At 41.1% G+C, this 16,257-nt stretch overlaps 4 protein-coding genes across 4 annotated transcripts; 2 read left to right on the top strand and 2 right to left on the bottom strand.

Moving 5' to 3' along the window:
• Nucleotides 1–259: 259 nt before the first annotated feature.
• Nucleotides 260–2,439, bottom strand: K441DRAFT_671253 (magnesium transporter ALR1). The gene is made up of 2 exons (XM_067650399.1): nucleotides 1,215–2,439; nucleotides 260–1,159 (listed from the first exon to the last, which is right to left on the bottom strand). Exons 1-2 carry the CDS (start codon nucleotides 2,426–2,428, stop codon nucleotides 580–582), a joined length of 1,794 nt encoding a protein of 597 aa, XP_067496603.1. The 5' UTR covers nucleotides 2,429–2,439; the 3' UTR covers nucleotides 260–579.
• A 1,120-nt stretch (nucleotides 2,440–3,559) lies between these two features.
• K441DRAFT_623557 (microsomal signal peptidase 12 kDa subunit) lies at nucleotides 3,560–4,139 on the top strand (the record flags this gene model as incomplete). Its single annotated transcript, XM_067646045.1, has 3 exons — nucleotides 3,560–3,780; nucleotides 3,832–3,891; nucleotides 3,942–4,139. The coding sequence occupies exons 1-3, from the start codon at nucleotides 3,730–3,732 to the stop codon at nucleotides 4,137–4,139; spliced, it is 309 nt and encodes a 102-aa protein (XP_067496604.1). The 5' UTR covers nucleotides 3,560–3,729.
• A 197-nt stretch (nucleotides 4,140–4,336) lies between these two features.
• K441DRAFT_375628 (RING/U-box) lies at nucleotides 4,337–5,507 on the bottom strand. Its single transcript, XM_067641478.1, has 4 exons — nucleotides 4,959–5,507; nucleotides 4,810–4,888; nucleotides 4,688–4,758; nucleotides 4,337–4,637 (listed from the first exon to the last, which is right to left on the bottom strand). Exons 1-4 carry the CDS (start codon nucleotides 5,076–5,078, stop codon nucleotides 4,539–4,541), a joined length of 369 nt encoding a protein of 122 aa, XP_067496605.1. The 5' UTR covers nucleotides 5,079–5,507; the 3' UTR covers nucleotides 4,337–4,538.
• K441DRAFT_375710 (uncharacterized protein) lies at nucleotides 5,480–8,596 on the top strand. The gene is made up of 3 exons (XM_067641479.1): nucleotides 5,480–7,608; nucleotides 8,371–8,492; nucleotides 8,545–8,596. The coding sequence occupies exons 1-2, from the start codon at nucleotides 5,938–5,940 to the stop codon at nucleotides 8,461–8,463; spliced, it is 1,764 nt and encodes a 587-aa protein (XP_067496606.1). The 5' UTR covers nucleotides 5,480–5,937; the 3' UTR covers nucleotides 8,464–8,492; nucleotides 8,545–8,596.
• Nucleotides 8,597–16,257: the final 7,661 nt, after the last annotated feature.

Here is a 16,257-nt window from a genome sequence, read left to right on the forward strand (position 1 = left end):
TAAAAAGGCTATGAAAGCTACAGTTCATGCACCCTTATGATATGTTTTAATGACTCGCCCAGAACGCGTAGTGGCAACGATTAAACAGATTACGGCTTGCAACTTCCGGAACTCTTCCGCATCACGAAAAGCGGCTATCCCCTTTAACCCTGTTCTACTTTATTGCACATATGGGTATATTGCAATTAAAGTATAACAAGACTTGGAAAGTCCAAGCTTTGATTATCTTAAAGTGTAAGAAGGTGAATTTACCTAATTAGCCTTATCAAAATTAAATTATATTTACGGACTGCTAACTAAAAAGGAGTGATAGACACTATATTCCCTCAAAATACTTTTGCCCGGGTTTGGCACAAGTAAAATGTTTAAATAGGGGCAGAATAGTGTTCATTCGATTTTCTAAGGCGTGATCAGAACCCCGGGCCTAACCATTCCACAAGACACAATAAAATTCTAACTATAACACGCCCCCGTTCTATGCGAATGGGAATAGAACTGTTACAATGCCCACTTCTAGATATATACATCAAAGGCTCAAGAAAAGATAACGCAAACAATACCTCGAGAAAATATACTAGACTATATGTACTTCAACCGCTTTGCAACAACAAGACAGACAACTACAAAACTGGCAATTACACCTAGTATACCGAAGAACCAACCCAAGCTGTCACTCGAGCGACCAGGTACCGGAACATTCATCCCAAAAAGACCACAGATGAGGTTAAGTGGGACCAATATTGTGGCAATAAGTGTAACCTTTCCCAGAGTTACGTTAGCTGAATTGCCCTGAATCAAGTTGTCAACGCTGATCTGCGCAAGATAATTACTGTGAGATCTGGACAACATTTTCTCGAAGTGTCCCAGATTAGACATCATCGTAACAACGTGATCTTGTATGTCGGATAGGTAAAGGCCAACGTCTCCACGTGGGGCAACATTATAATTCTCGTTGCAGCGTTTTGCAAACCCTTTGATAACATCGGCTTTTCCACCTAACAAACGGAGCAGGGACATAACCTTTTTCCGACAGTCTCCTATGGCACGAAGTATAACGCGAGAATCTTCGACTCGTGCCGTGAAGACTTGATCTTCAATAGCGTCGGTCTCATGCTCAACTTCTCGGATTACAGGAGCAAAAGTATCAACAATATCGTCACTATATAATTTGTCAGTGTCAGTAAATCAATAAGGTATGCCTGCAAAGGCCTTACATTAGAGCGTAACAGATCCAGTCCGAGCTGAGCGAAACATAATCCCGTAGCCTCCCTATTCTCTTGCGAACATTCGCAGCGTGTGGACTTTCACAAAATGTGAAGGTCAACAACCCTTCTTTAAACACAACCGCATACACATTCACTGGCTCAAGGAAATCCTCACTCGTCTTCTCCATCTGGTAGAAAGACCGGAAGCAGACGAAATAGTAGTAATGGAATAATTCCACTTTTTCGCGAGTTTCTTGAGTGGTGATGTCTTCACGGGTGAGTGGGTGCACACCAAACGCTTTACAAATAGCGAAGACTTCCTCCTCCGTTGGGTTCACCATGTCTAACCACCAGACGCCACCCTCGGGAGAGAGCTCAAAGAGATCGCGGAACCTTTCACCTGGCATCAGGAGGCCTCCCAATTCAGCGGCATGAATCGTGTCATCCAGTTCCGAGGAAAAGAATGTCCATCTATTGAGAGGCACCTCATTTACGCTAGGGTGTCGTTGGAAATTTAGTGAACGAGCGAGAATATCGGCATCAGCGAACTTCTCATCTAGTGCGATATCCGACGCACGCCCACTAGGAGTTGGTGCTTCAGTGAGTATTTTTGGAACAGTAGGCGTGCCTGACTTCGGACGGAGATCATTGAAAATTCGTGGATTTGAGATTTGGGAGCCTACACTCGCCTTGTGCCGCAGGGCAGGGACGATTGGTGTTTTTTCATGGGCCTCGGTGACAAATTCTTCCAACTCTTCAAAGTCGATCTGGGTAGTTTTGCTTGTGTCATCCGTGACTGGGAAGCAAATGTCCTCTTCAGCAGAACTGTGGCGAGAGGCAACATCAGTCTGCAGATCATTGGGTCTTTCGTCACTAATAGTAGGGCGTCTTATGTGAGTGCTTCCTGACACGGTTCGATGAAGGGTCAAGTCCAAATCAGAAGGCGCCCGGCTATTAACAGTTCCGGCCCGATCGCGGCGACGACGATCAGCGAATGCATCTACTGAGTTAGGCGGAGACACGGAGCGAGATGTCGTAGATGAAACCCTTGATCTTGAGAGTCTCTCCACTTGTTGATCACGAGGTCGGCGAAACGTATTCCTTCGGCCTCCTATGGGACTTGCTACCGACCCCCGTCTCCCATAAGCATTGTCTCCCAGAAAAGAGCCATGGTTGCTTCTATCATCATCCACAATTACATTTTCGAAGTCCCTCGTTGCCATTCCATGTCGTTCTAGGGCTTCGTTAACTTGCAATAGATCTGGTCTCTCCATAGGTTGAAGGCTAACATGTGTACCTCTCCTGGTCCCAGGGTTAGACTGCATGGCACCGTTCACTTCCACTCTGGGCAACGAGACCGGCTGGTGACGATGGTCATCAAGGTCAGACACAGGAGTGCTGAATCTCGTTTGAGACCTCTCGGACTTTGGAGTATCAGACATTGCAGGTCTAATTTACTAAAAGTTAATGCTAGTGTCCTTTAATGAGCTATGTAGATGCTTTGATTTTACCTCTCACGGGTTTAGGGTCGAATCCGGAGCTCAAGATCCGTACAATTGGCGAGCCGCTTGTGAGCGCTCACCGCGCGAAGGGGATCAATTTGAATAAAGGGCTTCGCGTAGGGTGTGCCCTACACTCAGCCGTATGAGGTCCGAGGCTTGCGTTCCTCTTTCCTACGCCAATGTGACGTATAGTATTACGCGGATGTGTAATCAATTCTTTGGAATGAGTGTATATTCGATATCGAAGACCAGTTATGGAGGTTTCTTGTAGTCGCCTCCGTAGACCCAGGCTTTCGGGCCGAGAAGGGGACGGATGAAGGAGAACTTGTGAATGTTAATGCCCGCCAACTTGATGGTGTTGTTCTTCTGAGACGCCAAGGCGTCAAGAGGCCTGGTAAAGGTGTCGGCGATGACGGAGGTGAATCTCTAGAAGAGATCAGTCGCAAGGAAGATAACCCTTTTAACGTTTCGACTTGGTGGCTCGATGTACGGTCGGGCCGTAGACTTTGGTAAGCGGAATGAGTGCCGCGGGCCTTACGTTTTGCTTATTTTGCTGAAAGAGATCGCTGAATGAAAGATTGTTTGCAAAGGAAATAATGGTCCGAGTGGGCGATCGTGGTTGTAGGAGCGAGGAGGGAGAGGAAAAGCGGATGAAAAAAGGTTCTTGAGGTTAAGCACAAAAGGGATTTAGCCACAGACCATCGGGCGGCGGCGAAGAGAGGCGCACTGACCCAGCTGAAAGTTTGCATCAAAAGGTTTCCTGTCTGATGATGCTGAAGAAAATGTGAGCGAATAATCGGGGATTCCCCAATTGCGATACATTGCTCTAGGATAGCTGGCCAATTACATTGAAACTCTTGGTCAGAGCCTTGGATATCTCACAACTTGCCGACCTTGCCCACGGGCGTATGTCATAGAGGCGGCTCCCACACCCCGGCTCCCTCGAAGACAGATCGCCTCCGCCTCCATCAAAGTAGCCCGCAGCAGGCGGCATCGCAACCTATCAACACAGAACAACCCCCATGACCGACCAGCTCCTTGAGAAAGTACGCGATGCCTTCGAAGGCCAGATTGTAAGTGCAAAGGATCTTTAGAATACCGGTAATGTTGCTCACCTCCCTTAGGACTTCGAAGGCCAACATCTGGCGGAACTCTTTACTACCGTGTTGCTTGGAGCTGCTGGGGTAAGCTTCTCCTATAACATGCCTTTGCCTCGAGTTTCTAACCCTAGTAGATAATTGCCTTCATTGTCGGCTTTTCTACCCAAGATATCTACAAAACTCTCTGGATAGGCTTAGGAGGTACAGCCCTCGCGTTTGTTGCTGTTGTTCCTCCGTGGCCTTTTTACAACAAGAATCCCGTTGCATGGTTGCCTCCCCACAATGCTATTTCGGACCTAGATATCGAGGTGGATGGCAGAAAGGTTAATTGACAAGGGATATGCAATACCTCGAATTGGGAGGTTGCAGGTGCATTCTAGCATTCAAGCCGGGCATTACTGTGCTCCCAAAATGACGTTATGGTTCAAATCGAGCTTTGAAGGCTATTTATTTGATGAAGCCCAATTACCTTATTGTTATCCCATGTGACGCAATGCACGAGCTCACAAACTGCCACATGACTCCAGCCTGCAAGGCAGATCTACAGAACCTTGAAGAGACGATTGCTAATAGCGATGGATCCCGATGTTTGTCCCTAGACACGCCTTAATCAAATGCCGAAATGAGAGCTTCAGCTGTAGCAGCACTCCCAGCAGTCTCCTCCATGTCTAGCCGTTCCACTACAAAAACCCGCTCTGCTATGACCAAACGAAAGCCACAAAGCGGAGCGATTACCGCCCGTACTTTTGGAACTCCCAGTCTCGGTTATCAAGGGGGCACACTTGTCGAGTCTTGAGCCAGCGAGAGATACAATGGAAGTGGAACGCGTGCTAGAAGTAAGAGTTAGCACATATAGAATAAAATGGAGAGTTAGACATACATTGCATATACCCCAAGCAACTGTGCACTCTTCACTTGTGGCAGATGCTTGGTTCGCTTGACATTCGATACCTAGTCGGAATTTAGCAGCTCATCTTCGTATGAATAGCGGCCGTATCTTACAAAGATCCATGATGTGATTTCTGCAGATGGCACAGTTGTCGACTACGATATCCCAAGCCCACAAAGCCACAGCATTCCACTACCACTCGTTAGCCGCCCACGCCATTTTAACAAAGAGTCTCTTGTATATTCTCATCAAATTCCATTACCTTCTTCACTTCAAACCTCTTCTTACCGTCACTAGTACTGTCTCCACTGGGCCCCGCTTTTGATGTCTTGGCTTTAGCAGGCGCTGGCGCTGGAATGTCGGGCATATCGACGTCGTGCATAGTATAGTATGGATAATTCGAGTTCGGTGGAAGAGTATGTTGGGTAGGTAGTGGCCAGGGAAGTTATTGCTGGTCGAGTCGGGCTTCAAGCAACAACTTGAGACAGTAAGAGTAGAGGTGAGGGAATAGAAGAAGATATCGATAATGGCTCTGGCTAGTGTTGTGTAGGAGTTGTCTGGGTAAAAGCGAAGACAAGGCTGTTTCTGCTCTTGGGTGTGCGGAATTGCGGCCGCCTAGTGAGGGTGGAGAGTATACTTGGGAGGAGCTTTAAGTCAGCCAAGAATCACGGGAACTTCATCACAGCACATATTTAACCCTGAGCGCTCATGGTTAAGATCCTTTTGGCCACAATTTATTACTTTTCTTCAATGCACACATTTGCATTCGTTTTCCTTCGTGTTACGCAGCTCAGCCCTATCAAAGGTTAAAGCGGTTAGCCTGAATTCGGCAGCTCGTTCATCACCCTGTCCAGCTCCTAAGTCATTACCACCTCTGACTCCTTCCTCTCTTCGACTACTTTGTTCCTTCTATCCTCTCCATCATATATTTCTTTTCTTTTCTCTTTCTCTCCCACCCCCCTCTCTTTCTACAACTCCTCAAGCTCTCAAGCTCTCGGTTCGTTAAGTGTGGAGATGCACTCCCCGAACTCTTCATTTTCATTCACCTCATCCAAGTCTCCGCATTCCAATCACCCAGACCGAATAAAGTCAAAATCACTAGACACTATTACCGGTACATCAATCAATCGTACCAAAGTCGACCCTCTACTCGCTAGATAGTCCGAAGCGTGCCACAATCACTTTCCGAGCCAAGCTCGATTGCTTCTACCACTTGATTCATATTCCCATCCGCTTGAATAATGTCGAGCCCCACTCACACTCCCCCACCGAAGGCCTCACGAGCCAAACATCAATACTCAAAGAGCGCAACTCCAACCGCTGCGGCTAGCGGGGGAAAGACTGCCCAACGTCGTCAACGCAACAATCGAAACAATCATGACAACAACCACACCGTTTCGTACCAAACCCCACAAGCCGAAGCAATGTCGAACGGGTTTCCATTTTATGACTCTAGACAGGCGAACTCGGCCCAGAATATAACCCTGAATGACCATGCTAGAGACGACGGCACGGTCTCAGACAGTACAAAGACCGGAAGACAGCGTTACAATCAGTCCCAACATTCTCCGTATAAGACAGCAACTTTTGCCACTCTGCCTGACTCTCCTCCTAACGAAGACTCTCAAATCATGCAGTCACCAATGGCGCAAAACTCCACACCTGCAAAGTCTCAAACAGCCTACGCTGGACCAACGTTTCATGCGTCGCCAGCGCCGTCAGCATTGCCTATGCCAAAGTTCTTTTCAAAATCCGTTCCTGGGACCACGTATCAATCAAGTCTGCAGTCTCGTTTAGATAGCGAATCAGACAGCACTTCGTCACCACTATCTCCACCACCAGTGATAAATGGTGAAGCACAGGGACATGAAGAATCTCCTCTTGACATATTTTTCAAGGCTGATAGAGAGGAAAAGGCTAAACGAAGCAGTGGCCTCTTTACTCCCAATACCAATGAGCAGCTTAATCATAGCACATCCAACATTGAAACTAGTGGCAAAGACTCCTCCGGGAGTGAATATCGACTACACCATTCACGCCACAACTCCCATGGATCTGGCAAAGGACTGTTCTCGATGGAATTGGATGGTAGTGGTGCTGGCCCGCATGTTCCCGCAACAACCTCACCCATGACGAATCGTTCGGTCGCAGATCTTTCCCAGATCCCTCAGACTGGCGGCGCAATAGGACATGAAATGGATGCTCGAGCGCTTAAGGATCTTCTATTTTCATTCACTCAACCAGGATCTCAACTATCAACCCCTCTCTCTCGCCCTGATAGAATTCCTTCGGAGCCATCCTCAAGATTACAATCGCCTTCTCCATTTTATCAACCCAAATCTGCTACGCGTAGTGCCTCGGGGCCAACTACTCCAGCTCCTCAAAGCAACGCGGCACCTAATCCCTCGCTTTACTATGGGAATCGAAATCTCTCTCCACTTTTCAAAGCAGCCAAGTCGGATTCAATCAAGCGAACCTCCAATCTTCGCAAGGAAATTAATCCAGTTTCACCTACAGCCAAACATTCAGAATTTCCGGTTGTAAAACCACAGGTATCGTCAGCCGACTCACACAAACGCGTGTCTAACCACCTTAACGCATCTACCATGTCTCGCAACTACTTGGAAACCGTTATGAAACCAGCAAGCCTACCTCCAAGCGTTTCAACCGAGCTCTCTGGACAAACGTTCGGAGCTCGTTCAGGAATCAAACCCGAACCGATACCCAGTGGGCTCCCATTTCATCCTTTGTCTCGTCAAAATACATCCTCTGCCGCTAATGTTGATGGTGTAAATCCTCACTCTTACAATGCGACATCTCCTTCGCCCAAGAACTTGAATTACGCTTCTACGAATTCGGCTGAAATAGAGTCTATGGAAAAAAATCTACGGCGATTACTCAATCTTAATACTGTAGGTGGTAACATCACTGGCGTTCGATAACTTCGATCTCATTCATAATTCTTGCATTACCGTTTTCGTCTGGCGTCGGCCTTGCATGGTTGTTTAGGTTTGACAAATTTTGACTATGTCCCACATTTTTGCTCGGTGTTGACGGGGCTGGCATCTGAGGATGGATGTCTTATCAGGTGAAGAGAGGTTATGTCAGGCGTTAGCGGCCATGACTCACGAATAACGGAGGGATTGGATACACATCAGCACTCATGAGAGATATCTGTGGTTGGTTTTATCAGGGGAAATGATCTTTTATAGAGCATGCCGTAGCTAGTGACTTTTTTGCTATTCTTCACTTATCTTTCAAGGGTAGTTACGGGCAGTGCTCGGTTTTACCCCAGCCTCAGTCCAACTACGTATTTGGTATTGTCAGCTGTCTGTAGTCTGCCATGACAAAGCAGGGGTGATCGATTGTGGAGCAAAAAGGTCACGAGGTATTGACTGCCCGGCTGATCGTCGGTCAGCCAAAAAGTCACGTGTTCAGCCAGCCACCTGGGTCAGATTCGAGAATCTCCACAGCGCCACCAGCGCCAAGCTGTGGAGATACGCGTATCAAGGGCCACCCACTGATCGAGCCGCTGATCGACGCCGACCGTAGGGTAATTAGGGCCATTAGGGCCCCAAGTGTATATAAAAAAGTCCTCCCTGCCTAACCCTCGATCGCGGCAGCACGTCTACTATTATACCTACTATACAAGATAGCGCTAACCAACCGCGTAGAGATCAATATCACCAATAATGCCGAATTACGCGCTAACGCGCAGCATGTCCTCGCCCTTACGTATGCCGCAAGGCCTAAGAATACGTCTTTAACGTACAATCCAAAGCAGAAGGAGTTTAAGGTAATACCCCCCTCCTAAAAGCATCGCGGCCCGCTGCTAATGCGTTATCTAGCTCTAGGCCTTCTATATATAGAAGTAGTACTATAATAGTAATACCGTTACGGAGGATAAGCTACTTTTTTTCCTTATTAAGGAGGTTGCAAGCTAGCCCCTAAAAGGGAAAAGCTATAAAGCTAATATTAACGTACCCTAAGAGGAGACGCGGCTTTTGTGGCGGTTAGTTTACGGCTATATTACCGCTCTAATAGACCTCTATTAGATGCAGAAAGCTATAGAAATAAATAGCCACCTATCTCCGCGGGAGGATAGCGTTAAGGAGTACCTAAAGACGTTATAGTAGAGGGATGCGTAGCGTAAGAAAGAGCAGTTCGCCGATAAGGGTAGAGATATCCTCCTTAATAGCTATATTAAGGACGAGTTTTAGAGCGTCTGCCGCAAGCTCTATGCTAAAGGCGCCGCTTTATCCCTAGAGTACTACTTCTACACGCTTATTAATATCCTACTAGGCTACTATATATTTACCTATAGCGGCAATAAACGCTCCGCCAAGATCTTAGATCTATTTACCTTTAAATTTAAAGGTAAAGGCCCTACGCGCTATATACCCTTAATATTTACTATACGCGTAGGTAAGTAGAACTAGTATAGCCGCCTTAAGACTATTAGGGCCCTACGGAACAAAAAGCCGCTTATTTATATACTTAGTAGGCTAGCTTTCTATCTTTTATACCGCTAGGATTTTAGTATAGAGCCATTTCTAGACTTTAGTAGGCGTTTAGTATAGTATAATATATGCCTAATTAAGAGCAGTAGGGACTACGAGGTAGCCCTTTTATATAACTTATAGCAAGATTAGGTTATAAAGGCCTTTTAGTATATTAGCGTCTTCTTAGAGAAGAAGATATATATTAGGCGGAGCGCTAGCGTTAAAATGGCGGAGCTAAAGGGGGTTAGTAAGGACTAGATTTAGCGCGCTAGGAGGTAAAACTAAGAGCAGATAGTAGGCTGTTATTTAAACTCTCTCCTATAAAAGTTTATAAGGTTAATAGTAGAATACCCCTTATAAATAGGCTGCTTTAAAATCCGCTATATAGGTATTACGCCGCCTAATATACTACTATTAATAATATGGCCTAAACTAGATAAATAAAAGGGCCGTTTTGGCCTAGATTAACGACCTTACCGCTATAGGGATTACAAACCTTCTTTTTTACCTCTATAAGGTCATTTTATAGGACTTAATAACCTTTTATAAGATATTCCTAAGCTATCTAGTATAGAGCTACTCTAGTTTTAGTATAAGGCATATAAGGCCTTTACGTAAAATCTAAAACCCTACCTATAGGAAGAGGAGGGGAGCCTAAATTAGCTGTTAATTCTTTACTAAGCTATACTACTCCTTACTAACTAACTAAAGGCTCTACGCGCTAAATATAAGCAGACAGCTAGCGAGGTTAAGGGTTTATTAAACTATTTAGATAAGTCCTAGTAGGCTTAATATTTATAGCTTTAATTACTAACGTTTAGAGGCCTTATATTTTAACTAGAAGCCCCTTTAGCTATAGTATAGCCTTAGGGCCAGTCTACTAACCCCCCGCGTTTACCTATAAAAGTAGCCCCTTTAGCTCTATTTATTACGGGATTTAGTAAATATACGTCCGCCTTGGCAAGCGCTATAGGCTCTCCTTCCCGTATAGCTTTACCACAGCTACTACCGCCGCCGCTACTATAGCCGCAGCCGTAGCCGTAGTTGTAGCTATAGCTAGAGCCTGGGTTTAGGTCTCTACCTATATACTATATAAGCCGCGCGGTAAACTTTATATAGGCCCTTTAGTATAAGTAGACTAAAGGGCTAGAAGGTAATCCTTTTATAATAGCGCTAGATTCTAAATAGGGCAGTAAATAGCGGGCTAGCTAGTAAAAAAAGGGTTAATAGTACTCCCTACGGCTTAAGGTTATTAAGGAGATTAAGTAGGTTATATAGGTTTAGAAGGTTAGCGAGGAAGCGGCTATATAGTAGGTTAATTTACGGCAGGAGTAAATATAGTACTTGCTAAATTAGCTTTATAAACGGCTTTAAGCGGATAAAAAAGCTTTAAAATAGTTATATATATAACCTCTAATAAGATACTAAGAGGTCTTCTATTAAAACCTTTGTCTATAGCCCCCTAGGGGCTTATTTTAGTGCCGTATAAGTTTAATAGGGTGCTTTAGGGTGCTTATATAATGGCGGCGCGCAACTTAAAACGCGAATATCTTTATTAACCTACGGCCGATTCTTACCATTCTAGTATAAGTAGAAAGCGCTTAGCAGGCTCTACGTATAGCGCTCGATAGGTATTAAGAGAGCAGTATTACTAGCGATTAAAAATCGACTGTGGATATGGGGTAATATCCATAGTCGCTAAACGCACGGGCCTCCTCTCCCATGTAATCGTGACTTAGCCGCTGATTTAGCTATATAAACGTAACTATGGATATACTATTACTATATAGGGTAGCTCGCTTTCTAGTCAGCTACGTTAAATTAGACCCTAGGGGAGAAATCCCGCTATAGCGTAACGCTAAAGATCTAGTATTACGCTTGTGGACTCCTAAGCCAATTATATTACATAGAAGTTACTACTTATACTTCTTATTTTACTAAAAATATCTCTTAGAATACTATTATAAATCTTAAATTACTTCTTTATAATAAAACTTAATCTAAAACTTTAACTAACCGCCACTAACTTCTAAATTTACGCCCAATTTATATACTAATATTTTTTTAACCTTATTATTTAACTTATAAATTTAGGTATTATCCTTAAATTCCTTTAAGCGTTTAAGGCTTTACTATTAACTTACTCTAGTTTTATAAGCCTCCCCTTTTCCTAATTATTAGGTTAATCCTAATTATATATAGTCCGCTTTTAGCTAATACTTTATTTACCCCCCTCTATAATATACCATAGATATATATTCTTTAGGTATTCCTACTACTATTATCTATTTAGGCATTCTTCTATAAGTAATTTTTCTAGTTAAAGTATTAAGTTTATCTAACTTCTAAACTTCTACTAAATGCTATTTATATTTATATTTAGTATTTCTATACTTTTTTTTATCTAGTACCCACTATATTCTAATTAGGTATTTCTTTTTTTTATTTTACCTTTAGCACTCTATATATCTTATATATATTATCTATATATATAATCTATACCAATATACAATACGTTAGGTACTTTAGGTTAACTCTTAGCTTATTATCCTTTTTAAGTTTAAACCTTTACCTTATTAATCTAAATAATAGGATGTCTTTTACTAATACTAAAATAATACTATCCGCTTCTCTAATCCTCCAATTATTCCTTTAAATCCTTTAATATTATAATTAATACTTCTTTAATATAACTTATATATTATTCTAAAATTGCTTAGTTTTAGACGACCTATTTATCTAACTATAGATAGAAACTTTTCCAGTTATTATCTTTTTGCTATCTATACTTCCTTTAGTATAGCTCCATAAGCGTATATAATCTATCTATAAGAAAATATCGTTTTATTACTACGTTATAATAGTCTTTAGTATATCGTTTTTTAAACTTTACTAGAATCCCTAGAATTACTTCTTATTCTAGTTTTTATAGCTATTTAGCCCTTAATATACCTACCCTTGGCCTATTAATAACCTTTTATATAGGTACTCTATCTTTTAGATATTATAGCGTTATTAGCTCTAAATATCCCTTTTATTCTTGCTATATAATAATTTATTCCTTAAATCCTATCTAGTTTTCTCCTAGTTTGCGTCTAGCAAGTAGATCCTTAAAATTCTTAAAAAAATTTATTATAGTATCAACTTTTTAACCTATAGGTTAAGCACTATACCTACTTATTGTAGTTATTCCTATTTATTCTTTAAGTATCTAGGTCCCTAGGAACCTCGATACCCCAACAGTTTCCCTTAGCCAAAATCACAATAATACACTACCCTGCGTCTATAATACATTTTTATTAACTAAATATATTACCTTTAGTGCAAGGCCAGTTATTATATATGGTATTTTTCGTTACGGGTAATCCAGGCCTCGTAGAGTACTACCGTACGTTTCTCTCTTATCTATACGCAGTGTCTAAGAGTTAGCGACGCTGTTAGCTTCGCTGCCAAGAGGCTGCTAATATAAGCAGTTAGCTAGCTAACTGAGTTATAATAGTTAGTTAGCTATAAGATTACAGCTAGCTAACAGCTCGCTATCTTAGGGGTAAGATTTAGTAGTAAGTTAAAGCTTTTAGTAGAAGTTAATGTAACCAACTACTAGTACTATGCTAAGACATAATACTACAGCCTAGAAGGCTTTAAGACAGGATCGACCCTACCCTTATATATCTCGGATATAGTTAAAAATTAAGTTAGACCCTACTCTATAGGACTCTACTTTTATATATTTATATTACTTAATTTCCATAAATTTATAATTAAGTTGTTTATTAAATTACCTATACTATAAAGCTTATAGTTATAAGCCCGGCCTGCCTACCGTACTATATCTAATTTATATATTTAGCGCTTACTAAGCAATTAATCCACTATATCGTTTAAGAAGTTACTACTTCTTTTACCTTTATAAGTGTTTTAAGCTTCTTTTAAGTACCGCTCTTATACTTATAATTACCTTTATTTACTAAACGGACGGACAATTAAATATTAATTGTATTAAATATTAATTAAACTAAACTAAACCTAACTATATAAACCCGACCGTATAAACCTAACCTCCTTTAACCTAGATATATAACTATTTAACAGAGTTAACCTATCTACTACAGTGTAATAACCTTATATAGCGTCTAAGTAAGAGCCTAGCTAGCGCGATAGCCTAAGTATAGAGCTAGAGCAAGATACTAGAGCATAGAGCTAGAGCAGAAGCTAGCTTAGATATACTAATAGTAAGAGATAAGAATACTAGGTAGATATAAGGAAGGCACCTAATAACTATTTAAATAACTAGCTAGCGAATACTAGATTAATTTAACTAGACTAAATATTGGATTAAACTAAACTAGAGCCTTAATATAGGCCTATCGCCAAATTAAATTAAGGCCTTCTAGGAAGGCACTAATACTACACTAAATAGACAATTAAACTAAGTATATAAACCCGACTAATGAACGACGACCAACTAATTAAATTAAAAGCTTAGAACGTTAAAATAATATTTCACTAAGACACTAATTAGACACTTTTTAACCCTTTTAAATTAAGAGCGAACGACTAGTTATAGCAGATAACTTCTATAGTACTATAAGCTTATAGGGCAAACCAGATATAAGGTAGGGTTCTAAAAAAACTAGATATAAGGTAGGACCTAGGGCCAGATATAAGGCTTATACTAAATAGATAATTACTAAAACAGTATAGAAGGATCTAGTACTACTATAACTTAGCTAAATACTAAATAGATAGTCACTAAATAATATTTAATTAAGAAACTACTATTACTAAAGCCGTATAACAACCGTTTAGATATAAGGTAAGAATGTAGATAGGGAGTCTAATAATAGAACAATGGGTATATTGTATAGACAGAGACGAATCCTTAAGGGAAAAAGGAGGAGTCTGTGTGCGAGGTAGGAAGGGTTTTCCCTAGGCATATATAGAGCACGTACCTTATAGGCGAGTCACCCTTAGGTCGCCCTAGGGTGCTTTTTAAATTAAGCTTCGTTGCCAGTATACGCTGTAGCTTCGCCTATAAGTTACTAGCATCGCTAGGTTGCGTTAGAGTATGGCTTATATAAGATATTAATAAATTAAAACTTCACCCTATATATACGCCGCAGTTCTTATAGCAATTATTGCTTATTTTTTAATCCCTTAGGATATCCTTTACTTCGCTTTAATATAGGTTATATTTTAATAGCGGCGCTTACTTTTCGCCTACGCTTTAGCTATAAGGCTAGGGTATCCCGCTTATGGTACTTATCTAGTAATTATTAACAATTCTTAAGTTCTATCTCGTATTTCTATTTATTATACTTATTTAGCTATCCTAGCCATTTAATAAGGTACTNNGGTTATNNAGCANNATNNTAGTNGGNNATAATTACTTCTACTTCCTAGCTGCCTTCCTTAAGCTCTTTTATTACTAAGGGTTAAAACCTAGGGCGTAACCTATAAGGCTCTAGTAGGGAGATATAGAAGACTAGGTAGAGCCATACTATAGTAAATAGAAGCTCTAGCTTATATACTTACTACCCTACACGCTCTAGGATCTAAAACGGTCCTATAAACTTATAGTTAAGCTTTTTATAGGGACGTTTCATGCGGATATTCTTAGAGGAGAGTAAAACTTGTTTACTGACGGCGAAGTGCTTAGCTAGGTGGTAATAATTATAGTATTTTACCTAAAGCTTTTAGGCGTGTATTATTAACGCCGCCGCTACCTTAGATATAAGGCGTAGGCGTTATAAATACGTCTCTATAAGTTGGATATTTGTTAACTTAGACTCCTCCCTACCTTACTAAGTATCTTAAACGCTATCTAGGACTCTATCTAAGACGTTTAGTAGCTAGCTATAGGCGAGCTTAATAGGGGAATGCTTTATTATAGTATGGACCTTAAAGTTATAGGTAAAAGCTACTTCTTTAAGTAGGGAGGCCTAATTAAACTATTCCCAGTTTGTAAATATATATAAGTATACCTTAAGCTCCTAGTTCTAACGCTTTATCTAACTATTTATTTACGGGTAGAATATAGTACTAAGTTTACGTTAAACGCGAAGATAGTAGTATATAGTGCTTTAGTACTCGCTTATAAATACACTACCTTTATTAGAGACAATATTATCTAGAGGCCCTATTTATATAAAGACTCTAAATAAAAGTTCTACGAGTTATATAGCATTAATTATCTTATATATTTGATAGTAGCGTACTAGCTTTATAAAACGGTCTATAAGGATAAGGACAGAGTTATACTTTACGCTATTAGGAGTTTTAAACTCTAGGAGATCTGTAATAAAGTTAAGTAAATAATGCCGCTAGGCTTAGGTAGGGGCTTAGAGAGGCTATAGCTTACTATAGGGTTTATAGCGGCGCGATTTAGAGCGCTAGTAGGTATTATAATTATCTAGGTATTTACGGAGGTCCTAGGTAAGGCCGTTTTAAGTATACTTTCGCGCGATTACCTTAAAGGTACGGTTAAAACCATAGTGGCCGCCCATAGGATCGTTATAATTTTGCTTAAGGATCTCCTATTATAGTAGTATATAATTTAGCACCTAGACCTTATTATTTTACCTTAGGAGTCCTTAATTATTAAGGGTATAGTCCTTATTACCAGTAGGAACTTATATCTAGGTTAACTAATTATATATAAAGCGTATAAAGGCGTCCCTTTTTTATACTCTATAAATAAAATTAACTAGTAACTTAGGGGGGTATTCTATAAACGCCGTTTTGGCTAAAGTAGCTACTACTACCTCTTACCGTAGTATAAGACTCTGCGTAAAGTTAGTGCTAGTAAAGTAATATATAATATATAGGTAACTTGCTAGATCATTATAGGGGACTATAGCCTAGGCTAAGGGGTCTTCCCTAGGGTTAAGCGCTATTAGGCCGGTTAAAGTAGTCTTAAAGAGAATAGTAGGACGCTCTAGTCCGCCGGCGCTAAGTTTATAAGGGTTACTTATATACTATATATATACTACTCGCTAGTATAATATAGTAGCACTAGGGCCGTCTATAAGGCCTATAACCCGCAACTTTTGCTATAAT

This window comes from Cenococcum geophilum, assembly GCF_001692895.1.
Source record: "Cenococcum geophilum 1.58 unplaced genomic scaffold K441scaffold_94, whole genome shotgun sequence".
Lineage (NCBI taxonomy): Eukaryota > Fungi > Ascomycota > Dothideomycetes > Gloniales > Gloniaceae > Cenococcum > Cenococcum geophilum.

What these genes read in the sequence shown, in the direction of transcription:
- K441DRAFT_671253 (XM_067650399.1), bottom strand. Translation starts at nt 2,428, where the DNA reads ATGGCAACGAGGGACTTCGAAAATGTAATTGTGGATGATGATAGAAGC. An exon ending in TGGATCTGTTACGCTCTAAT is followed by an intron (nt 1,160 to 1,214) that starts GTAAGGCCTTTG and finishes CAAATTATATAG; the next exon opens with TGACGATATTGTTGATACTT.
- K441DRAFT_375628 (XM_067641478.1), bottom strand. Translation starts at nt 5,078, where the DNA reads ATGCACGACGTCGATATGCCCGACATTCCAGCGCCAGCGCCTGCTAAA. An exon ending in AGAGGTTTGAAGTGAAGAAG is followed by an intron (nt 4,889 to 4,958) that starts GTAATGGAATTT and finishes AACGAGTGGTAG; the next exon opens with TGGAATGCTGTGGCTTTGTG. An exon ending in TTGCTTGGGGTATATGCAAT is followed by an intron (nt 4,638 to 4,687) that starts GTATGTCTAACT and finishes TCTTACTTCTAG; the next exon opens with CACGCGTTCCACTTCCATTG.
- K441DRAFT_375710 (XM_067641479.1), top strand. Translation starts at nt 5,938, where the DNA reads ATGTCGAGCCCCACTCACACTCCCCCACCGAAGGCCTCACGAGCCAAA. An exon ending in GATTACTCAATCTTAATACT is followed by an intron (nt 7,609 to 8,370) that starts GTAGGTGGTAAC and finishes CCAACCGCGTAG; the next exon opens with AGATCAATATCACCAATAAT.